At 34.9% G+C, this 25,035-nt stretch overlaps 1 protein-coding gene across 1 annotated transcript in view; it reads left to right on the top strand.

The window, feature by feature from the left end:
* col23a1a (collagen type XXIII alpha 1 chain a) overlaps window positions 1-25,035 on the top strand; it is a 130,734-nt gene that overhangs the window by 103,419 nt on the left and 2,280 nt on the right. The window contains exons 6-31 of the mRNA XM_058797533.1: window positions 3,982-4,008; window positions 4,591-4,617; window positions 6,533-6,559; window positions 7,249-7,275; window positions 10,889-10,960; window positions 12,255-12,371; window positions 17,050-17,076; window positions 17,183-17,209; window positions 18,458-18,511; window positions 18,893-18,955; window positions 19,077-19,121; window positions 19,714-19,782; window positions 20,008-20,031; window positions 20,945-20,998; window positions 21,170-21,214; window positions 21,367-21,447; window positions 21,536-21,589; window positions 21,673-21,738; window positions 21,909-21,935; window positions 22,099-22,158; window positions 22,338-22,409; window positions 22,697-22,723; window positions 22,840-22,893; window positions 23,000-23,086; window positions 23,402-23,470; window positions 24,492-24,530. Coding sequence (XP_058653516.1) covers window positions 3,982-4,008; window positions 4,591-4,617; window positions 6,533-6,559; window positions 7,249-7,275; window positions 10,889-10,960; window positions 12,255-12,371; window positions 17,050-17,076; window positions 17,183-17,209; window positions 18,458-18,511; window positions 18,893-18,955; window positions 19,077-19,121; window positions 19,714-19,782; window positions 20,008-20,031; window positions 20,945-20,998; window positions 21,170-21,214; window positions 21,367-21,447; window positions 21,536-21,589; window positions 21,673-21,738; window positions 21,909-21,935; window positions 22,099-22,158; window positions 22,338-22,409; window positions 22,697-22,723; window positions 22,840-22,893; window positions 23,000-23,086; window positions 23,402-23,470; window positions 24,492-24,530 — 1,341 coding nt within the window. The remainder of the gene's footprint in view (window positions 1-3,981; window positions 4,009-4,590; window positions 4,618-6,532; window positions 6,560-7,248; window positions 7,276-10,888; window positions 10,961-12,254; window positions 12,372-17,049; window positions 17,077-17,182; window positions 17,210-18,457; window positions 18,512-18,892; window positions 18,956-19,076; window positions 19,122-19,713; window positions 19,783-20,007; window positions 20,032-20,944; window positions 20,999-21,169; window positions 21,215-21,366; window positions 21,448-21,535; window positions 21,590-21,672; window positions 21,739-21,908; window positions 21,936-22,098; window positions 22,159-22,337; window positions 22,410-22,696; window positions 22,724-22,839; window positions 22,894-22,999; window positions 23,087-23,401; window positions 23,471-24,491; window positions 24,531-25,035) is intronic.

Genomic DNA, 25,035 nt, shown 5'->3' with positions numbered 1-25,035 from the left:
TAATCTCAGCTCCTTGCCTGTATAAAAGACACCTGGGAGCCAGAAATCTTGCTGACTGATAGGGGATCAAATACTTATTTGACTCATTAAAATGCAAATCAATTTATAACTTTTTTGAAATGCGTTTTTCAGTATTTTTTGTTGTTATTCTGTCTCTCACTGTTCAAACAAACCTACCATTAAAATTATAGACTGATCATTTCTTTGTCAGTTGGCAAACGTACAAAATCAGAAGGGGATCAAATAATTTTTTCCCCCACTGTATATAAAATATATAAAAATGAAACATGTACATAGATGAATCATTCACAATAAGATCATGTTTACAAAATAGACAAGGGTGAATTGTGATTTCATGCTGACTTCAGTATTTTTGTCTTGTTTGTCAAAAATTTTGGTTTATGAGGTTTATTTTATTGCAGCAATTTGCAAATGGCATACAAAAAATCTTAAATCAAATTTAATTTGATATGATATGATTCTCTGAAAACAAGCCTTAATGTCTTGTGCAATATTCTTCAAGTAAATCATGTTTAGATATTTTTACTGGAAAAGTTGCAGTGCATTTAAGGGCTTGAAACCAGATATTGGCAATGAAAGATGGGACATTTCTACACTGTCCAACCCAAACACAATCTCTTAAGTAGGTGAAGGCAGTCAAAACCTGCGAAAGATCCTTTTGATTAAAACATTTAAGTCTTAATTTGACTCGAAGGTCCTATCGATACAATCCCTCCAGATTTCCCACGAAGCACCATTGAGCCCACCACGAAGTCCAATTTTAGCAGGAATGCTTTTGTAGGCCTAAACTCAAAGCGTTTCAATTGCGCTGTGATGAATTTACGATTTACAGCAAAGTTGAAAAACTTTAACGCTGGCAAAGGGCAACAGACAAAAAAGTCATTATTTCATTTTCTCGAGGCTTTACTGGTAATCTGAATCCTCTTTCTCACTCCTTTGCACTTTGTGGTTAAATATATGTGGTAAATCTGTGCTACTTTGGAATGCTTTCCTGCTTTTCCTCCTTGGAATTCAGCAGTGCACACAACTAAATAAAATATCCAGGATTATTCTTCATTTAATTGTTTTATGAGAGTTTTTTTCTTGGAGGATTTGTACTTTGGCCAGTCAGTATGGGAGAGGAATGAAAAGCACGTTTAGGGATAACGGATGGATTTTATTTTTTCATGGTTACCTTCACACTTCAGGGGGTCGTAAATTGAGTTGTGTTAGTTCATGTGTGGCATCCATATGGACCTTCATATGGACAGATAACCGGACGTTTGGAAATTTGAAGGATACATTCTTGGATCATAATGTGAGTGATGTTTGTCCATGAAGAAGTCAACAGTGGCTACAATTCTTTTTTGGTCATGTTTCTGGAATTTTTGAGGACGAAAACCTTTAATCCCCCAATAATTTTGATGGATTACTCAATTACAAATGCAAGTCTTTATCCCTGAGGCTCAACAGATTGAGACCCAGCAACAGTGACCAGTGGGAAGACCGACCTCCTCCTCACAATGATGAACTTAAAGGGTCTCAGACCCTAAGTACTATGCTCATAAATCAGAGTTAAATGTCTTAGCCGATTCATTCATTTCTCTTGCAGGAAGTCCGCTGGCATTGACCTGTGCACATGGTGTCCGCTCAGCATGAGAAGACACTGCAGAGAGCAAGCCATGTAAACGCTCCCAGATGTATGATTAGAGCTTGTAGCACGTCCTCAAAACAAACGTCCTGTCCTTAACATACCTCTGGGAACGCTTAAGAACAGGGATTGTTTATTGTCCACAATGGACTCATACATCTTTTGTCTGTTTATTCAAAGGCAGAAGCTTAGCGTTCGTTATTTTAGTCCAGGTTGTTCCCTTACTTTTGGGTACAGATACTTCATTGAAGTTTGAAGGGCATGACACACTAGACCTTGTGTTTGCTTCATATGCACGCAAACACATGAGCACCAATTTTTCATTTGGTGAACTCTGACCTGCAAATTCGTATAGTTTTCTGAATGCCTCTTATTTTGAAGTCTACTCAAAGAATCGCATGGAGGAAGAACAATACAGTTTCTGATCAAAGCAAGTTTAAAATACAAACTTTAAAAAGAAATGCTACTTTGAAAAAAAAGGGAATTCCACTCATAATTTTCATATTTACAAAGAACATTAAGTAACACATTGAATTTAAGTGAAATTTTGAAGTAGAAACACTGAAACAAAGGTACTCCAATGATTATTTTCTTTGAAAAATCATTTTTACAGTGTACATGAAGCACTTGCAGCAAATCATGAGAGTGTGTGTGACTAGAGAGCTGATCAATCTCTATTTTTTTTGACTTATCAGATTGAGAGGGAGAGGGGGATTTTAAATATAGTGTTCTGGGTTTTACAGATAGAGAGGATGTTGTAGTTAGTTTCAGATTGTGCTGTACACTTCTCTTACCTGTATAGTCTCTCCGTTTCTTTCTTAATTGCTACTTTCTTTTTCCTCCATGCGGTAAAAGCAGTAGTCCAATTTGACTCTAAAAAAAACAATAGTTCTTTAAAGGTTTACACATTATTCTATTTAGAATCATATTGTTCTGAAGAACCCTTTTATGCTAAAATGGTTCTTTGTGTCAGAGTTTAGGATTCTTTGTTCCCATGCACATTTTTTAAATCTGTAACTGTCAATATTCTTTCAAATCCACTTCATTTTTTATCACTTGATCAACCATTCAGCTGCACAGTGGGTATTATGGGGCCATGGCACATTTTATCAGGATTGTGAGTTTTTTCTTTTCTTTTAATTTAAATGCATTTGTTTTGACAAGTCTGAGTGACCAACACAGGTTGCAATGAGGCTTGTGTTCCTCTCTCTGTTTCCAAAACTTTGTTTATGCATTGTTTTGGGATAACATGTTCCCTCTTTTCTACCTTAAAACACACAAAAATAGCTGGAAATAGGTGCATTTTTGACGTGGGATTGTTACAAGGGTCCAACTACCTTTTGGAACAACAAAAAAAAGGGCTTGAAATTGTACAGATATATGTTTTAAAGTTCAAAGGTCTCTGGCATTTTGATGACCTCCCACACTTCATTCAATAGTATGTGATTTATCTGACACTGCTACTTTTAGAACAAGTCTTGGTGCTTCATGACACTTTTAAATCGGGCTTTTCACCTTTGACATCACGCCTTCTGAACAAAAATAAATCCTGTAAGGTCACCTTTTGCATGAATGCTCAGATGAGTGTCCAGACTGGACACTAGAAACTAGATTGCTCCCGTTACAGTCCCACACAGTCTATGACGCTTTCTATAAAATAAAAGTAATAAAACCTATTTTATACTGCCAATTTGGCACATCCTTTCTATTTTGGACATCTGCACAGCTTTTAATTACCTGGTTTGACTAAAACTGATTTTAGAACATGATAAATTGACTACTGTGAAATTTATTTGTTAAATATTCTGACTTCTGGCAATTATTAATTAGATTATGTTTTATTTCTAGCCATATGTATAATGCACACATCTGTCCAGTATTACAAATAAAACACATGAAGAAGCCCAGGCTAGACATGCCCAAATATTTTTCTGTATCATTGACTGTTCTTGCATTTGAGTCTTTTGTAAGTCTTCTTAAATCCGTTTTTATGAAAACTGTCTGGTGCGTGAACATACTTGATTAATATGACACTACTAATCTTGAATTTCGCCTCTGTGCTCACTGGTGGAATTGGTTTCAATAACAAGATTTTAGGTTATAAGTCAAAAGAAACTGGTCTGACTCCAGTCCTCTTCTTAAAAACAGAGGAATGACATCATGGCCCAACATGATCATTTTCATTTCTGTATTTCTCTCCTGATCTTCATCTTTTGATTTACCCCTCACACTTCCCTTCAGAGTCTATATGTATTTTCCCTTTTTATGACCGGCTGTCTGGTGGACTCCTGGGGTTTATTCATCTGTTTTTCTCTTTTTCCACTGTTCAGGGTCCACTCGGTCTGGATGGCAAACCTGTGAGTATTCCCAAGTGTGTGTGTGTGTGTTTGGAAAACAGGTTCTGGATTCTCACATTACTGGACATTTAATTACTTAATCTGTCTTTCCAAGATATAGCATGTGAATTTTTGAGCGGCATTTGGCTTTCAAATGGTTTAAGTCATTTTGGAAGAACCTCAAAGTTGATGCTGCTTTCATTTGATTACATAAGCTCATAAACACTAACCATTACACTCTCAGAAAAAAGGTACAAAATTGTCACTGAGGTGGTATCCTTTCAAAAGATGTTCATACATTTTAGGTACTAATATGCACCATTTAGGGGTAAATATGTACCTTTTAGATTTTGTACCTTATACCACCACAAAGTCTGCCATGTAAATCTCTGTTTATATTGCGAATATAAATGACAATTGTGTGACTTTTCTAAGCAATCATTAGAATTATGATTTTTGACTTGTGGAGGTTAAAACAGTTGAAAAATGACATAGACTTACATTGAAAGAGAAACCTGAATTAGAGACCACAATATCATAGAGACTTGGCTCTCCTAAGCTCTTTTTGAATAGAAATATAATAATTGATTTTTTTATTTGCAGGGTATTCCTGGACCTAAAGGAAGCCAGGTAAATACATTTTTTTATTATAAATACATCTTATATTATAAATAAATAAGTGCTGCTTCATTCAGTAGGTTTATGGAAGTTAAACCCTTACACACATTTGAAAGTTGTTCATTCATACTGTGTACATAAGGAATTGTGGTTTTATTTTTGCATGGCATCAGGGGGATTAAACTCTATTTAAGTTTTCTTGCCATTTATCACCTCAGATTGGGGGTCATATACCACAAAGTGTCTTTTACCTTGTATGTCTATCCGCAAATGAGATGGAAATAATGGATTACACACCAAAAGGAGAGAATTCATCATTGTTAGCTTGTGCTGTCGCAGATAGGCGGTCGTTTATGAACCCTGTCGCGCACTTAAGCACTGCCAAAGCAAAGCCCATTTGTCCAATGTAACATAAACCACTTCTTCTGGAAAGCAGACCACCTCAAAACGTCATTCATCTGTGGCTTCCTGTGAAAGACAGTTGTTTTGTTTTGACTCGCATGAAAGAAAGTCAAACATGGTCATACTGTAGGTCTCATTCAGGCTGAAAATTGTGTTTCTACAATGTGACTTCATGCAGTGTTAACAGTAATTATAGCAATTTAATGTTTTAAATTTGATTCCACCCAAACAAACACAAATTAATTAATTAATTAATTAAGCTATATATTTATTTATTTATGACGTTTTTGAGACAATGATACTCACTTTTTAGATACACTGTTCTATACACTATAACACGTGTTAACAAGTTTGGGACCAGTACGACCAGTAAGTTTTTTTTATGCATATCAAGACTGTATCTATTTGATCAAAAATACTGAAAAAAAATGTAATTTTGTGAAATATTATTGCAAATTGTTAGAAAAGATTTCTATTTTGAATAAATTCTGTTCTTTTAAACTTTTTATTCATCAAAGAATCAAAGAAAAAAGAATCACAGGTTCCAAAAAATATTAAGCAGCACAACAGTTTCAACACTAATAATAAATCAGCATCATGTGACACTGAAGACTGGAGTAATAGCTGATAAAAAGTCAGCATTGCATCACAGAAATAAACAGTATATTAAAAGAGGAAATCAATATTAGAAATTGCAATAATATTTCACAATATTACTCTTTTTTCTGTATTTTTGATCAAATAAATACAGCTTTGATTAGCATTAAAAATCTTACTGATCCCAAACTTTTGAACGCCAGTGTATATAAACTAAAACAGTTTATATGCAGTTAAAACTGCTATTGATTAAAAAAAATAAAATGTGTTTTAGTATTTCTTTACATCATTACAATTTCCCCTTTTTTCACCTCCTCCCCCTTATAATTATTCAACATGCACTTTGCATCAGCTTCACTAGCATTGCCTCTATGCCTGTATTATTATAATTTTTTTTCAAAGCAATGTGTTTTACACATGTAGATCAGTTTAGAAGCCTTGTCAGTACAGACCAATGTCTGATATGGGTCACAGTGAGAAGGTCATGTGAACAAGCTCATAAAAATGAAAGATTTGAGCAGAAAATGTGAATTTGGCACTTGTCTTGTAGTGTGAATGTTGCCATAGACTCTCTTCCCTATCATTTCCACTCACATAGTTTCACTCAAACCATCTTCTTTATATTCAGTCAGTTGTACGTTCATCATATTCCCAGACTTTTGATCATGTTGTTTGCAAATGACTTTTAAGATCAAAGATTACAGATATATCTAGTGCAGATGTGAGGTGCTGCCTATACTTTTATTTGGGAAAAAGATGACTTTGAAAAAGAGGGCATTGAGACACTAAAGACTCTTAGTGAATGACTTATGGTTCACATAGTATTTTTTTTAACTATACTGAAATATTTTCCCTTAGACTTTTGTTATATAAATTTTTCATTTTGGACAATCTGTCTAATCATTACACCCAACTCATTTATTTCCAGGGGCTGCCAGGACCAAAAGGAGATAAGGTACATTTAGTATCTTTTTTGGTCAATATTGTACGGCACACACAGGATGTTTCGTTCTGTTTCCGATCTCAGTTTCTCAGCAAGCAGATGTTTTCCGCTTTCAAGAACAACTCACAAATTTCATTTGCATTGGCTTTTGTCTTCAAACACATGTTTTGGAGGGGATGTAAACTGTGTCAGGCATCAAATTAGAGAAACAAGAAACCTGTGTTAAATGAAGACCGTCTTGAAGTCTTTTCCTGATTGCAGTGGAAAAAAAGATATGCACAACAAAACAAAAACATGGAGCATCAGGATGCTTTATCTCCCAGATCAGTGTTCCTCATTTATAGTGATTAATAAACAGAGTTATGCACATTCTCTGCCCTGATTTTATTTAAATGCTTTCTTGTTGTGTTACTTTAAATAGATAGTAAATAGTAAACCAGGTTAAATTATGCCTGAGGCTGGTTAAATTAGCTTACTCATTGTGTTAGTGGGTCAGGAAGCTGTTATATGTAAATCAAAAGCAGTGTTTGTCAGTGAGATTTCTTTTTCACCTTTGGTGTGGACGGACAAAAACCACATAGACACCTTAGCAATCATCCACACACAGTCAAAAATCATGCAAATCCTCTTCAGAATATCAATCAATCTAGAATTTAAGTTCACGTGTTGCTAATTGCATTTCTTGTCTGTTTGTGTTGTAGGGTGATCAAGGAGATACTGGACCAAGGGTCAGTACACACATATTTCTGTCACTTATAAATGTATAAACATTATTCATATTTTCCCCTATAGTCAGAGGAACAGAATGTCACATTTGCCTCAGAGTAATGAAGGCTATACCTGACTAGATATTAATCACATTTATGAAGATAGATGGTACCTCATAAATCAGAATTGAAGGGCTGAACTGTGTGTGACAGAGAGCTGAATTCATTTAATAGATTCAATATTCTCTCTTGCTCATATTGTCTTGATCTTTCTTTATTATTTTTCTCATACACATTAAAAGAAGTGGCAAGACACCAATGTGCAGATATATACGAGATGGGCAACTAAAGTAGATATGGGAATTTTTTTATTGAGTTGGGTCATTTCTTTAAAGTGGCCATGCCCACATGTGCAAGTAGCCACGTCCCAATTTTTACTTCTAAAATCATTTTGAATACACTGTTAAATTAGTATTTATTCATTTTAATAAGCAATAAGATGTACCCTTTATTCAAAAATATATTGTATTTGTTCAAAATATACACATTTGATATATTTATTATTATTTATGAAAAAAATGTAATGATTTATTTTTATAATTTTGCAATATAATTGTTTCAATTCAATATAAAAATTTAAACATGAAATGTATATATATATGAAGAGTTCCAATACAAAAGCCTCCGTGGGCTAAACACAGGAACAGGAGCCCTCCGTGGGCTAGGCTCGGAAGCTGAGGTCCTTACTGGGCATGACGGAAACACAACAGCCCTCCTTGGGCTGGACGTGGAGTCAGAGGCCCTCACAGGGTAAACTCAGGAACCACTTCCATTTCAGCGACAGTCGGTCTGTCTTGACGGTTTTGTCCATGGAGACTCGTCTGGGGCAGGTGGCTCTTCTAGTTATGGCCGCGGAGGCCATTCCCAAGCCACCTGCCCCAGACGAGTCTCTATGGACAAGACAAGACTGACAAGACAGATTAAAACTGTTTCTGTGGACACAACAAGACTATAAAATTACTTGACTCTAGTCAGGGGCTGGAGCCTGCACTGGACTCTTGGGATCCCACCGAAACCCCATGCTGAATTTCCGCAGGCTAGAGCAGGATGACGAGCGGCGACTTCCATGCCGCAGGGGAACACAAACAGGAACGAACAAAAAAAAAAAAAAAAAAAAAAGTAAAAAAACGGAAAACAAAACCATGAAAAAATGTGCCGCTCACTTTCGGTTTAGGTCTGGTCTTCTGTCACGGTGCACACAGCAGGGAGGACCGAGGAACACGGAGATGTGAAATAACTCAAAATACAGTCTTTAATGAAATCCAAAAGGGCAAGACAAGGCAGGGCTGAGACACACAGGAACACAATGAACATAAGGAGTAGAGTAGACAAAAAGGAACTAAACAGGCAGGAACTAAATACACAGGATAATTAGACACACAGCTGAACAGAATCATAATCAAACTAAACAAGGACAGTAAAAAGACCATATAAGGACAGAAGAGGGCGGGAAACATACGACACAGGGCTGACAGTATGCTGTGTGTGAATCTGTGTATATGTGTGAGATAGCATGTTTCAGAGCACAAAAACAATGAAAAATGTCTGCAGGCCTTAACTAAATCTTAACAAACCTCCCTGTGGGGAAGCACTGAAAAGGAAAAATACAGAGTAAATAATGTCTTTATTCTCTTCTAAAAATGCCACAAGTTTTATTTTAGGATTGGGGTTAGTATGCAGTAAATATAATTAGCGTAATTTATATAGCGTAAGAACAATAGAAGTCTATGGGAAGCTTAGTTAGCTGAGCGTGTGTGTAGTGCTGAGTAAAGCAGCAGTGTGGGAAACCTCAATTATCCCTCAGGTCACCACATCCCTGCTAACTCAACCCTCATGCTCACGCTGGCATCAACGTGCTGTGTCACTCCCACTTTCTCTCTGTTTTGTCCTTTGTTTCTCTTTCTTTTTTGCAAGGCTCTAACTTTCTTTCTTAGCTATGTAATGTCACCGCTTTAGTAAAGTTTTCCTGCAACATGATTTAACATGACATTGAAAAGCTATAAAATAATCCTTACGCTTTTCAATTTTTGTCACTTTCCATCCTCAAGTCTTTTCAAAGAGAGAAACAAGTGACATCCATCCTCACCTTGATGGCACAGCCTTATATAAAATCTCTCACAGAAGACATGTGACATTTCTCTGTGCTTCTTGAGCTGCTCTGTTACTGCTGTCAGCACAATCCAGCCCTCAGATTGTGGTTTACAGAGACAAGCAAACATAAATACATTGTCCAGACCAATGTGATTTAAGACAACAAAAATAAAACCATGGGTTTTGTCCAGTGTTATTTCAGGGTGGCAAAACCAACAATTTTACATTATTTGGTATTTTGTATTTGAATCACAGTTGTATTTAGGCAGTCCAAACACATTGTCCTTCTTGGTCTGTGTTTAGAGCAAGTCAAAATTGCAAGTATTGTTTTAAATTTTCATGACATGGCATGAGTTTGAATAACCGATCCAGTTATATACAATCCAATATATATATATATATATATATATATATATATATATATATATATATATATATATATAAACCTGTAAAATAAGTATTCATTTAAATTTCTTAATTATATATATATATATGTATATATATATAAATTTAAATGAACACAGTATGTATACAGTATGTTTGTGTTAAAGTGAATTAAAATGACAGAAAATGTACACCACCATTTAAAGTTACGGGCCGGTAAGATGTTTTAAATGTTTTTGACAGAAGTTTCTTGACTGTATTTATTTGATCAAAAATACATTAAATACAGTAATGCTGCCTTCTATTTTAATATATTTTAAGTGTCACGTGATACTTCAGGAATCATTCTAATATGCTGATTTGCTACTCAAGAAACATTTGTGATTATTATTAGTGTTGAAAACAGTATTTTTTTTGTGGAAACCATGATACATTTTTTTCAGGATTCTTTGTTGAATAGAAACTTCAAAAGAGCAGCAATTTTTTTAAATTAAAATTTTTGTAACATTATAAATGTCTTTAATGTTGCTTTTGATCATTTAATGTATTGTTCATGAATAAAAGTATGAATTTCTTTCTTTATTTTTTTTATTTACTGACCCCAAACTATTGAAAGGTAGTGTGCATTGACAAGGATGTTGGCAAATTTTTTGTCACTAATAGGTCTGACCGTTATATACAGGTCTATCATTAGACGGGTATATCTTGAACTAAAAGTAAATCAACCAAAATTCTGCAAGGTGCTCTGCTGGTTTTGGCAGCAAAATGCCCTGTCAATGCTTTTTTGATGACTGCTCTGTGTATCTCTGCTCCTCTGTTCATACTGTTCCTCTCTCAGGGTCATGGCACTCATGCAGGGCTGCATAGTAATCAGATTCTCATTAAGGTTTGTCTCTTCTCTGCTGCCATAGCCTTCATCTCCAAGCCGCTCCATGTCCGGGACGGCCCTCTCCCTTCATGGCCCCTAAGATCTTGCTCAGTTCCCTCACTATCCCTCAATCTGAGGTTTTCAGTGCTCTTATTGTTCTCCTTTTTCTTTTCCTCCATCTGTTTTTCCGGTCTTTTCCTGTCTCCTTGTATTGGGGACTCACATGCACAGATGGTCTTTCCTCGTTACGATCACAGCTACATCTCGGCCGATCAGCCCAGTTTCCAGAGGCGTATGCTGAAGGTAGCATGTGTGCAAGGCATGTGCAGACACTCCCCTTACTAGATCTTCATCTTCCTCGTTTTTAACCCGTGTCATTGTGCATGATTGCTTGTGTTATTGTTTGTGTGTCTCAATATTTACAATCAAATAACCTCATCCATGTGTGAAGGATCAGAGCGTTGCATGCGAGTTTGCTGCTTCAGTGAATGAGGCTGATGCAGGGTGGATCTCACGAAAAAATATCTGGGTCATATTTTACCGCATAATCAAAAAAACAACAACAAAACAATAGACTTTATATTTTGGATATTAAGGAAATGTAATGCAAAATAATGTCACTATGCAAAAAATTTGTGCTGGGCAATGATTAATCACGATTATTCGCATCCAAAATAAAAGTTTTTGTGTATATAATATATGTGTGTGTACTGTGTATATTTATTATGTATATATAAATACACACACGTGCATGTATATATTTAAGAAAAATATGTTATGTTTATATATTAAACATATTTATATATAATATAAATTATATGAATATAAATAAATACATGTAAATACATGATAATATTTTCTAAATATATACTATATGTGTGTGTCTTTATATATAAATAATAAATATACACAGTACACACATGTATTATGTACACAAAAACTTTTATTTTGAATGCGATTAATCGCAATTAATCGTTGACCAGCACTACAAAAAATAAATAATAATAATGATCCTGAAAATACTGTATTCAAATTTTTTATGAGATTCACCCTTTTAGATATATAAGAATTGACAGATTGTCATTAAACACTAAATTTTGGTGTTTTGATTTACTTTGAAATGATCTTTACTTTGAAATTGCTGATAGATTAAAAAAAAAAGAATATATATATATATATATATATATATACACACACACACATATATATATATATATATATATATATATATATATATATATATATATATATATATATATATAAACAGCAAGTAACAAATAAATGTTATTGTGTTAATGTGTTATTAACACAAAAATTTAATGTGTTTTATTTACAGTGCTAGAGGCATAATTATTATTATTTTTTTTATTAATGTAATGTTATTATTCACAGAAGGCAAATGACTTATATACAATAAATAAGCTGTAATAATGAAACTTAAAACATTATCTTCCATTCACTTTTCCAAAAAAAAAAAAAAAGACAATGAAACAAAATATGTACTTCAAGAGAATGTTAATTGTGCTTTTGTTGTGCTTATGTTTTGCTGTGACTTACTTGAGGAATTTATTCTATATCACGTCTACATTTTCATCAGGGTGATCAAGGACAAGCTGGCCCACCTGGACCTCCAGGCCCTCCTGGAGCACCCGGTGCAAGAGGGCCCCCAGGAAACACAGGGAAGGATGGTCCCCGCGGCCCACCGGGAGAACCAGTAAGATGCTCCGCTCATTTTACCTGCTTCTGTGATGCCTTAAAAATTGTGCATTTCCTTGCTTAAAGGGGTCATCTCACGAGATTTGTACAAGCTACAACAGGATTATTTGAATCTTTTTTGAATGCTCAAATATAACAATTTAAATCACAGAACAGATTATCAGATCCAGTCAAGACAAATAAATGTTTTCATAACCTCTGAAAGATGCTGACAGATCATGAAAATCAGTTTCATAAATTATATGTGCATTTTCATAAATAAGTGAAAAGTGAAAAAAAGGTGTAGAAAAAATTCTCAAATAATTACAGAGAAGCAGTAAGTAACACGTTGAATTAAATGTAAAAAGTTGAAGTAGAAAGACTGAAATAGTATTTTCTTGTAAAACGTGCTTCAATAATCTTTCTTTTATTTAACCCCTTGAAAAAAATCATTTTACAGTGTATCTGGACACTTAAGCCATACTTAAACTTAACTAAACTTAACTGAAATAAAACTACACAACAAGTCTAAAAAAGTGTACAGCAAAACTAAAAAATTCATTTAATTAAACAAATGATGTTTTGCTGAACCCCAAATCTCAAAAGCATAATGGAAACTCTTCTAAATGTCCATCATTACTTAACAATAAACACTAAAAAGTCTTTCTCTTTACTGAAAAACATATAAAATTACACTTAATTTGAACATTTATTCTCCGAGTGAAGTCCCATGCAAAGCATACTATGAACTACAAATCTACTGCCCAGTTTGTTACTGATGACTCATGATTCATATAGTCTCAACAAAAAAAACATTACGTTAGCTTAAACATAATGAAATGAAGACATAATGAAAATAAGCTGTGACAAATGTTCAAGAATTGTGTTTGTTCAGCTCATTTTAAAAAGTTAAATGTTTTTTTTGTGTGTGTGTGTGTGTGTGTGTGCATGCAATGTTTTTAAAAGCATACACGGAGTAAGCAAATGGTGTAGGGCACCAGCTAACAACACAAACTGTGATTTTTTTTTTTTTTTTACCTAGGGGGCCCTAATAGTACAATTGGATTTATCATCTGAAGCTGTTTTTGTACTATAGCAGCCTGTGGTTTACAGCAGTTACAGGTTGTACTTTAAAGGTTAAAGGCATTAGCGTTGCTCTGCTCTGGCCTCTGTCATCTGACGGTTGTGTTTTGTTCAGCCAGAGGTGATGGAAAGATAGAGGTTAGAGGGGAAAGGGGCAAATCCAGTTCATCATTCCCCCAGCGGGGCGTTTGAAAACCACAGTCTATGCCAGTGCGCTGTGGCTCACCTAAAGCTAAACCAAATATAGATTTTAAGGCTCAAGACTCATCTGGTTTGGGTAAGACACGGCCACAGTGTGTTCTTTACGAGCTCTGATGTTCCTGAACGTCCCGAAAAGAGATATGGCACGAATCCAGGTTCAGGAATAGTTCTCCCACCATTTCTCGCCTTAGGTCACTTCAAATTAAGTTCATCCTATTTAGTTTCTTATCATGAAGGCAGCTTAATTTGGACTAAAAGTGAACTGGAAATGATTTTATTTCACTCAAACTGGGCTGGTTCTGACTGGCATACTGGTCTGTCAATTTTTTTTTTGCAATACCCGAAATTATTCCTGCATAGCGGCAGGTTATGAGAGCCAGTATACACTCTTCTGTGGAAGTCTGTAATGTCGCTCTTATTAGACTGTTCGTTTCACAAGCCAAGGTTTTGACTATTAGCAGTAAATCTGCAGCATATTATAGCTTATTCTGGCCAAGAACCGTTCATTCATATATGAAGAAGCCGTTTGACTGACATTTTAAATTACCAAACTCACTTTGCTTGATTTTACATGACATTTGGGGGTTTGGCAAACATGTGGGGAACCTCATTTACTCAGGATTATCTGCATCAAACTATAGTTTAAATATGTGTGTGTGTGTGTGTGTGTGTGTGTGTGTGTATACACACACACAAAGACACGCTACCATTCAAAAGTTTGGGCTTTTTTTCAAAAGTTTTTTGCAACAAGAATGTAATAATTTTATTAAAAGTGACAGTAAAGACATTTATAATGTTACAAAATGTCATCAAAAAATCCTGAAACGTATCATGGTTTCCACAAAAATACTGTTTTCAATATTGATAAAAATATGACTTTTTTTTTTCAGCATATATATATTAAGTGGCCAGTCTTTGGAAATCACACACACACACACACACACAAAAGTTAAAAAAAATCAACAAACAAACAGGTAAATGCATTAACTACATTAAAGGGTTAGTTCACCCAAAAATTTTAATCCTGTCATTAATTACTCACCCTCAAAACCCAAACCCATAAGACCTTCGTTAATCTTCAGAACACAAATTAAGATATTTTTGATGGAATCTGAGAGCTCTCTGACCCTTTGTAGACAGCAAGGATACTACCACAATCAACGCACAGAAACGTAGTAAGGACATCGGTAGAATAGTCCATGTGATATCAGGGGTTCAACCGTAATCTTACGAAGCTACGAGCTACTTTTTAAGTGCAAAGAAAACAATAATAACATTATTTATTCAGCAATTCTTCTCCCTGAGTTACCGTCTTCTGCCATCTTGGAGAGTATCCCAGAACGTTATCAACGTAATCAGTGTTGTTTACGTTCAGCATTTTAATTTTTGGGTGAACTAACCCTTTAAATGCAACTATGTTAAGCATTTAGTCACATTTAGCAGTTCTAATATGCATATACAGCATAAACAAGGTACTTATGCATATATAAACGTATATATTACCCACTTCAAGCACAAAGTAACACGATTCTGATATCATTTGATGAGTCTAAAAACACATAGTAGGCTTAAACAGCACATGCACAAAGAGAGTCTGTGTGACTGTGCAGACGTAGAGCTTTTCATAAGAGTCCTGTGGATAAAACAAAGAGACGAGATGTTCTGTTTGCACAGCTCTACTTTGTCGTCAAGCTTGTGTATAAAGAAATGTTTTATGAAAGCTGAAATCTATGAAATTCTGCACCATGTTGGTCACAGATGTTTCCCTGACATAACAACTTACTAGCTAGTTATCTCCTATTGTTGTGTTTTTCACTGGCAAAACCACCTTGTTAAGAAGCACAGCTTGAAGGAAGATGGGGAAAACGAACAGTACAGTGCTTCTGATTTTCCCAAGCGCTTCCTCTGGTTTTGTTCATTTTTGACAGGGAATAGAAAATTATGTCTCTCTGTATTGTGGCTGAATACCAGCTTTGAAGTCTGCTTGACATAAAGTACTACATCTGACTAGATTGTGTGTATGCATATGTGTGCCATGTCTTCACTCATTCTGTTGATAATTTAGCTACAGAATGAGGACAAGAATATCGATTACAAAATGAAAAACATTGCTTGACATCCTATGAAGTTTATATCATAATATACATTCACCCAGAACATCCTCCAAAAGATGCATGCAGTTATACACACTCTTTCTCTTTCTGTTTATGACAAAAACACTCAATACCTCTGTTATAAAATCAGAAGAAACCTATGATAACTTAGCATCAATGTGAGCAGGTGTTTGCTGTTGGTGGCTAATATTTGATGGCAAACGTTCAACCAAAATAAGCAAAGTTGTACATCACTGCCCCCTAGTGGTTAAATGTCAGACAAACCCGTCTCTGCATAAAAATGCTCTGCATAAAAATTAACTAGGTAATTGAAATTTTAAAAACCTATCCTCACTACTTATAGGAAATGGATGGAAGGACAGTTCACATCTATCAAGTTAAATTTCTAAATAAAATAGGCTACAACCACAAGTGGCAAGGCTCCAGATATTAGTTCACCCAAAAATGAAAATTTGCTGAAAATGTACTCACTCTCAGACCATCAAAGATGTAGATGGGTTTGTTTCTACATCAGAACAGATTTGAAGAAATTTAGCATTACGTCACTCTCTCACGAATGGATCCACTGCAGTGAATGGGTGCCGTCAGAATGAGAGTCCAAACAGCTGATAAAAACATCACAATAGTGCACAAGTAATCCACGCAACTCCAGTCCATCAATGTCTTGTGAAGTGAAAAGCTGCATGTTAGTAAGAAATAAATTCATCATTAAGGCATTTTAACTCTAAACCATCGCTTTTGGCCAAAAAACAAGCCCATAATGCATAATAACGCTTCCTCCAGTGAAAAAGTCCTTCCCATTTTGTCCTCTCACATCAAAATCCACCAACATATTTATTTAGAACTATTTTAGACTGCTTATAAATGGTGCTGGATCTGTGCATATTTCTCTCCTGATTCAGACAAGAAAACTTTTTCACTTGAGAAAGCAACATAGAGAGCTCGTATTTTTGCTGGAAGCAACAATTAAAAACGTCTCAAATATGAATGGATTTATTTCTTACAAACAAGCAGCTTTTCACATCACAAGACATGAATTGATGGACTGGAGTCATGTGGAAAGCGCTATGCATATAAATGTGACCTGACGTTATATTTAATGTGAAACTCATACCACAAACTAACCCAACAAGCCATTTATTGTTAATAATGATGCACTGCAACTTAAGGATTGGCACAAGACATTTGGTTCTCCGGTCTCTTTTAAAAAACAAGAGCTCTGGCATCAATCAAACACTGACTTACATCTTGAAAGTTTGGTGTAGTAAAGTAACTCTTAAATACTTTCTGTCTCTCTAGGGTGCTTCTGGACGAGAAGGAATGGAGGTGAGTGTAACCAGCACTGTTTTTGATCAACATGGTCATGGTCTTCATGGCTCACATTATATTATTGTATGTTACTTTCTTTCAAACACATTTTCTCTCTCTGCAGGGACAAAGAGGTTTACCAGGAAAACCGGTAAGATTTAAACATATAAGACCTGTGTGTGTGCTCATCCTTGAGGCCAAGATGTTTCTTGTTTTTTAGGAAAATGTCTTGCTTTCGCAATTTTCTAAAAGACTAAATTCTTTCCTCTTGGCATAAATATGAACAGCATGTTAGAGTGTTTTGTCCTTTGTGCTAGTAAGTGCTTGCTGACTTCAGCTGTCCTTAAACAGTGACGTCTGGTTGCACTGACATCTGAATGAGGTCTTGCATTAGTTTCTGCCTGTTTCTCTGGAATGACTTCTAATGTGTAATATCAGTTTCGTTTTAGTACATGTGTACGTTTGTGTGTGAGACTAAGATGAGAAACATACTGTATGCGAGGATGTTCTAGCCGTGGTGTTGCAGCCGCATGGATTTTTTATTCTGTAATGTGATTTTATTTCTAAGTGAAACAGGATATAAGAAAAATGTAGGACTGAACTTTATTTTTTATCTGCGAAAAAATTGAAAAGTGCTATTTATATGTGACTGGAGGGGGTTTTGGTGATGTCAACCGAAAAGGAAAATGATTCAATGAGTTGAAGAAAGCTTTTACATTAAAAAAATTATCAAGTCCAGAATTTTTCTTCTGAATAATGTGCATTTATGTATTGTAAGACCATCAACATTAAGAAAGTAAGTAGGGTAAATAAAAAAAATTGATTTTCTTCTTTACTGATCTTATTGTGAACGATTCATGTATGCATATATTTCTTTTTTATATAATTATTTACCTTTAAGCCCATCATTTTAAATCAAAATGTCATAACTTAATCTGATTTGTGCCAGGGTTGTAATTTTTAACTAAAACTAAAACCAAAAGAATACATTCATTACTTAAACTAAACATAAAATTAACATTATTTTATTTTATTTTAGCTAGTTTCCAATGCACCAATTTAATTTTTTGTTTAGTTAAATTGATGTATTAAAATAATTAATATAACCTGCAATAAATGTAAAAAAAAAAAAAAAAAAAAATCATAAAAACTATATAATGTACAACAAAATGACTAAAACTTTTACTAAAATAAAAATTAAAACAGAAAAAATATAACAGAAAATCTAATTTAAAATATTAACAAAAATTATAACAGCATAAAAGTGCAGGCTCACATTCAGATCTGCTTCCATCCAATCAGCAACTGATGGACAGATCCAAGTCCCCACAATATTCACATTTTTGTGTTGAATGTCTTTTAATGTATGTAAACTAGATGTCTGTAAACTGTTTTACAGGGTGAAGTTGGTGATCAGGGTTACCCAGGACCACAGGGACCCCCAGGGCCAAAGGTCAGAGGTCATTCTTCCTCTGGTTTTGACACCAGAATATCGAAAAACCCACCATTATGATCCAAAAACATACTATTTTCAAGGTCCTTTTCCTTTATTTTGGTATTTAAACAAGAGACATCAAGCAATTTTTTTTTACCTGTTCATTTTCTGTGTATGTATCTTCTGTTTTGCACTCTTTAGTCTATTTTTTGGATTTGATCATGTGCTTGATTTCACCATATGACCATTACTTAATCATTAGCAGCGTAATGAGAATGATTTCATAGAGTAATGGGCTTCATATGGATCTGACTGCTCTGTTCAAGCATCATTCTGCTGCAGTATTTCTCTTTGCGATCTGTTCTGTATTAATGTAAATGCTCTGTATACGTTTGGCAGGGCGAGCAGGGAGAGCCAGGTCCTCAGGGTGACCGTGGAACCGATGGTCTGCCAGGCTTGAAGGTGAGCGTTGGGTGAAGCTCTTTCTGTTATATATAGTCCTACAAAAGACAAGACTTACAGTAAATGGGTAACATCAGTGTGCTTGATTGTATTGGTTTGATTTGGGCTGTTTATTTCTCAGGGAGATAAGGGAGATGTTGGAGAACAAGGGCCCCAGGGTGAACCGGTGAGGAACAATGCATCATGCGTTTATTAAAAGTGTGCTCAGTCAGTTTTTATGCTGACCGTTTCCTTAGACTTTCATGCAAGGCTTCCAATGTCATTTGCTTTCAGTTATTTTAGCTGTACACAAAGAGTCAGCTATGCTGCTTGATGCTGAAAACTATTTCTTATGTTTTTATTTTAATTTACTGTCATAATCGTAAATATGCACTGGTTTGTAGCAAATAATAATAGCATGTAAGCCCAGAGTTTCCAAAAATGAAATGAAACTGTTATTTAAAAAAATTATAATACACCTAATTTGCATTTAAAAATACTATAGTATTGTACACTTAGGATACAATATATAAAAATTGAGTGTACCTTTAAAAACATAAATTGAGAAATTAACAAGCAGCTGCAACAAAAGTCCATTTTGCTAGCAATGCCTAGATCATTGGTTCAATTCTCAGGTAATGTGTGGACTGATATAATGTATATCTTGATTGCAATGTATGCTGCTTTGGATAAAAGAAAAGCAGAGAAACACCTCTTCACATCTGAGAATACTTACATATGTGTGATCAGTTGTGTAACAGTTGTTTTGATCACGGCAGGGTGAAAAAGGCACATCAGCATCCGGTGACATCATTGATTTCAATGGCAAACTCTTAGATGCCTTTCAGGTGAGCCGTGATTTTATTGATGATAATTGCTAGAAAAACTTCCTAACAACTGTTATTTTTGCCAGTCGGTCATCTGGATTCATGTAAGCTAGATGTTACTGGTTAGACTTCTTGTAATGCAATTATGTAAACAACAGATGACTATAAATTCATGGTTATATTAAAACCAAATGCAATAAAATGTTCTGAAATATCAGTCAGGCTTGATTTTTTTTTTTCTGGCAGGCCATCAAAACCATCAGTGTCTCGGTAACTGTACTGTAGCATGAGTTGCCTTTTTTTGTTATTTTAGTTGAATGTGCAGCCTAATTATCCTTAACAAATACTCACTGCGTGTGCTTTTGAATTTAAAACAATTCATTATTATTTCAGCATATAATGCTAATTCAAAACAAATCATTCAAGATTAATTTTCAATAATTCAATATAAATATTATAAACGAAGCTGGTAGCATGCATGCAACATTATGTTGTAAAATGGTGTGAAGCAAATATGGCTGACAAAATGAAATGTAAAAAAGTAATTAAAATAAGTATGCTTTGAAACATGTATGCTTTATGTAACGTACCAAGACATATTTGATGAAATCAGATGCAGTTAGTTGCAAATGTTGTTGTTCTTGTACTGAGAATCTGGATCTGGGTTGTTTAGTGAATGCTTCTTGTGGTTACATTTGTAATGTCTGTTTACATGTTCTAGACGATGCCATTCTTTGAAATTCTGTGTTTTGTCACATTGCAATTGAGAAATAGTAGGAAAAATTAGGAATTTTATCATTTTGGACATTTGCAAGGCTTTGTGGTCATCTCTATCAACAGTATAATCAGTCTGAAATGTTTATCGAACCACAAAGCGTGACAGATACATTGAATATGGTGACAAGGAAATGCAAAAATGTCAGGCATAATTATGGTTTGTATCAGTCTAAAGAACAGCAATATTTCCTTCAAAGAATGCCATCAACAAGTATCATTCAGGATGTTGTTTTCATACTCTACAAGATTTCACATGAAGAAATATATTGGAACAACATTTCCTGTTTTATAGCAGTCGTAAAATGAGGTCTATCAGAGGTTTGTGGTTCTTAAAATGCAAAGTGGTTTTGCAAAAAGACCATTTTATAAGCTTTAATAATGTCTGTTCCACTTGTTTAACTAACAGGGACCACCTGGCCCTCCTGGACCCCCGGGACCACCCGGAAAAGAAGGTTCAAAGGTGAATATTGAAATCTGCTAAACTCCTAATGAGTGGCTCAGTTAGTGTGTTGTTTCCATGATTTTTGTATTTAAAGGCACACAAAGCTTGTGCTAGAACTAATTGATCTAATTAATAGTATCAGGAAAAATATCAGTTCTGAACTTCTGTGTGTTTCATTCATCCAAACAGGGCGAACTTGGCTTGCCCGGCCCTGCCGGGGTTGATGGCGATAAGGTGATAATTGGTTCAGCTCATTTAGAAGAATATCAGTTGTTTTATTTTTATTTTATATAAATCTACAAAGTTTTGCAAGGAGAGTATATAAGCTATTCTGAGGTTCATGCAGATGAGTTGATAATCAATATTCGGATTGATTTGTTCATCAGGGTGAAAAGGGAGACACTGGGGAGCCTGGTGAATCTGGAGACAGGGGGGAGAAAGGAGAAATGGGCCTCTCTGGTCCCTCCGTAAGTATTCAGAGTGATAAATCTATTAAATCTTCTCATTTATTTGTTGTCATATTATCATTTATAATATGAATCAAATGTGATATAGGGAATGGATGGGCAGAAAGGAGAGAAAGGAGACTCTATACTAGAAGACAATCTGGTCAGTACAATTTTATGCATTTATTAATATTCTAGTATTAAGAGTACAGTTACCTTTAGCTGTGGTTTTATGACTGTCTACAGGTTCAGATGATTTCACAGCCTGGACCACCAGGGCCTCCAGGCCAACCAGGACCACCTGGATACATGGTGAGGCACATTTTAGATATGCGTGATATTATGCTTTCAGTTAATTTGATAACTTAACCTGACCATGAATTCTCCCTTATTTTTTTGCCATTTATCTGCAAGATCTTGACTTTTAAGAGCGATATCATAACATCATTCAAAGATTATGACAGATATTATTTGTGTTTCAGGGTCATCGTGGCTTGCCAGGCCCCAAAGTAGGTGTTTATTTTATTTTATTCAAACTTTTTGTCTTGACATGATACACACGTCGTCATAAAGCTTACTTAGCTACTTTAAACTTCCTAATAAATGGAGATATCCAGTAAAATCGTACTCCATGTATTGTATCAGTTTAACACTGTATTGAATCTCTCATAGGGTGATCCAGGGGAGAATAGTAAAGGAGAGAAGGGAGAAACTGGTGCGGCAGGAATACAAGTGAGACCACATCCAATCCCATAATGCATTAGTCCAGGATTTAAAAACAAAAGCAATATTCACAAACATGCAAGACTGGCCTGTGGATGTTATGATTATGGTGTTATCCATACTCATAACATCTGTAAGCCATAACCATACCATATCCAACGTTTTATACCTATTATTATGTTTTATAGGGCCTCCAGGGTCCTCAAGGGCCCCCAGGAGCAACAGGATTAGTTGGTCTTCCCGGCACAAAGGGTGAAAAGGTAAATCAAATCATAAATTCAACTAATTACTAATTTTAATGACAATTAGGTTTGAGCAGATGTATTTGTGGTGTTTTATTTCATTCTTTTTTATCTCTATTTCATTTTTTCAGTATTTTTTTAACCACTGTGTTTTTAAAAAATGCTTTATGAATGAATTTTGATTTGATTTGATGTCAGAAATAATGCCTAAACCTAACTGTAACATAATATTACTTTAGTACTTTCCAGATAAGCCACACATAAAATATAAATGTAGCTAAAAGTATTTTTGTTTTCTTTCACAGGGAAAACATGGGGAACCTGGATTAGATGTAAGCAGCATTTATTTATTCATTCATTCATTCTTACTGTACATTCATCTTAAGGATTGATCTTTTGTTTTTCAATGGAAGTTTTCCAGTGTAATTTTTATTTTAATTTACTGTAGGGTTTTCCTGGCATTAAGGGAGACAGGGGTGATCGTGGAGAGAAAGGAGACAGGGTACTGTATGATATTTATCTCAGATAATCAATGAAGTCATTTATTCATCTACTGACTGTACATAGTCCTTTACTTAAAACGATCTTGTTGATCCTCCTGTTCACAGGGCGATCGCGGTCCTGTTGGAAAGAGGGGTCTAAAGGGAAAGAAAGGTGAACAGGGGCCGCCGGGTCTGGACCAGCCCTGTCCCGTGGTGCGTGTTATAGCTACTTTTCATATGTTTATATGTGGTGATGTGTTACAGATTCATACTGCTGAAAATCCGGTGAAAAAACATACCGGGTAATTCTGTCAGGAACAACAAAGTGTGCACATTTGGGAACACCGATATTTCACAGACATCTTTTTCCCTTTTCCACGTTTCCCCACCTTTCTTCTGTATGTTTCCATAGGCTGATGTTCTGCTTCAGTTTCTCTTTGACTGGTCTCTCTAGTGTGATTGTGTGTGTCTTGTTTGTTTTTAGTCATTATGGCAGTGTATATTGTATATGTGTGCTCTCGCTGACAGGGCGCTGAAGGATGTAAAAAAGAGGCAGTGGCAACGGGGCAACCGGCCCCTGAGGCCCCCTGCCCACTGGTACAGTATATCTGCCTGCTTCTCTCTCTACTCTGTTTATACCTGCAGATTTCTGACACTTCCTGCTTTCGCCTTTTAACTACTTCTTTTAAACTATCCTATGTCTGCCATATACATACATACATTACCATTCAAATGTTTGGTGCCAGTAAGATTTATTTATTTGAAAGAAATTAATACTTTTATTCAGCTAGGATGCATTAAGTTGATCAAAAGTGGCTGAACAAACTATAAATAATTGCTCTTTAGAACTTTATATTCATCAAAGAATCATGAATCTGTTTTTTGAATTAAGATTTATTTTAAGAATCAGAGCAGCTATTTTTAACTTTGATAATAAGCCATTTTCTAGAGCAGCAAAACAGCATATCAGAATGATTTCTGAAGGATCATGTGACACTGAAGAATGGAGTAATGATGCTGAAAATTCAGCTTTGCATCACAGAAATAAATTACATTTAAAAAAAATGTTCTTTTATATTGTAATGATATTTGACAATATTACTGTTTTTAGCCTTGGTGAGCAAAAGGACTTCTTTCAAAACATTAGAAAATCTTACGACCCAAACATTTAAACGGTAGTGTATATACAACACAATAGAGATTACAATTAGAGATCATTCATGTTTATAAAACCCAAACTGATGCATTAAATATTAACTAAGATCGATTAGAAACATTGCAATTTGTCAAGCAAAATCTCATTCATATTTTAGTAGTGTTACTCCATAACACAGTATTATTTTGATGAGTTTTGCAAGCATGCATTTATTTATTTATTTTTGTGGTGCTGTGATCCTTTGTGGAGTTTGAGTTTTTCGGTTGAAGTCTACATATTTATTTAAAAAAATATGTAGTATTATTAGGATTTTGTGTGCAGTGTATGCTTACAGACAATTGTGAAAATTAAAATGGATAATTTTTAAACCATTTTAACACATGAATTTGTTAATTAAAACTGCAATACAGTTGAAAACAGATTCTGTGCTCTTTCACCCATTTTGCTTTTCTTACATTCAAGGGTCCTGATGGACTTCCAATACCAGGTTGCTGGCACAAGGTCAGTAAAAAAAAAGCATTTATGATACTTGAATATTCCATAACCATGTCTGCACAGTTCACGTGTGTGACTTTAACATTAACAACTGCCTATTTAAATGGATTGACTGCAGTGTGCATCAGTACACATGCCACATTGGCATTTGTACACAATATTTATTTTGGATTTGGCTTTGCTCATCACTAATATATTTTGTTTGTTGTTCTTTTGCAGTGATGTGTAACCTGAGGCATGTCGTCTGTACATATTGATGTGATATATATATTGCAATTTCATACGGCTTTTTCACTTTTTAAATATTTTTACATTTTATAAAGACTAGAGACTTCGATGAACATTCATCAGTGTTATTTTTTCAACCTTTTTTTATCAGAAATTGTGGACCAAATAGTGGATACTGCTTTTTTTGGTGTCCATTTGGGTTATTGAATCCAAAGAATATCTCTTCTTTTTTTTTAATTCCTGGAGAATAAAATGACAGTATTGTTCACCATAAGATGCCTGT

This window comes from Onychostoma macrolepis, chromosome 14, assembly GCF_012432095.1.
Source record: "Onychostoma macrolepis isolate SWU-2019 chromosome 14, ASM1243209v1, whole genome shotgun sequence".
NCBI classification, from domain to species: domain Eukaryota; kingdom Metazoa; phylum Chordata; class Actinopteri; order Cypriniformes; family Cyprinidae; genus Onychostoma; species Onychostoma macrolepis.
The sequence above is the reverse complement of the archived record's forward strand: the minus strand, read 5'-3'. Positions and strand labels throughout refer to the sequence as shown.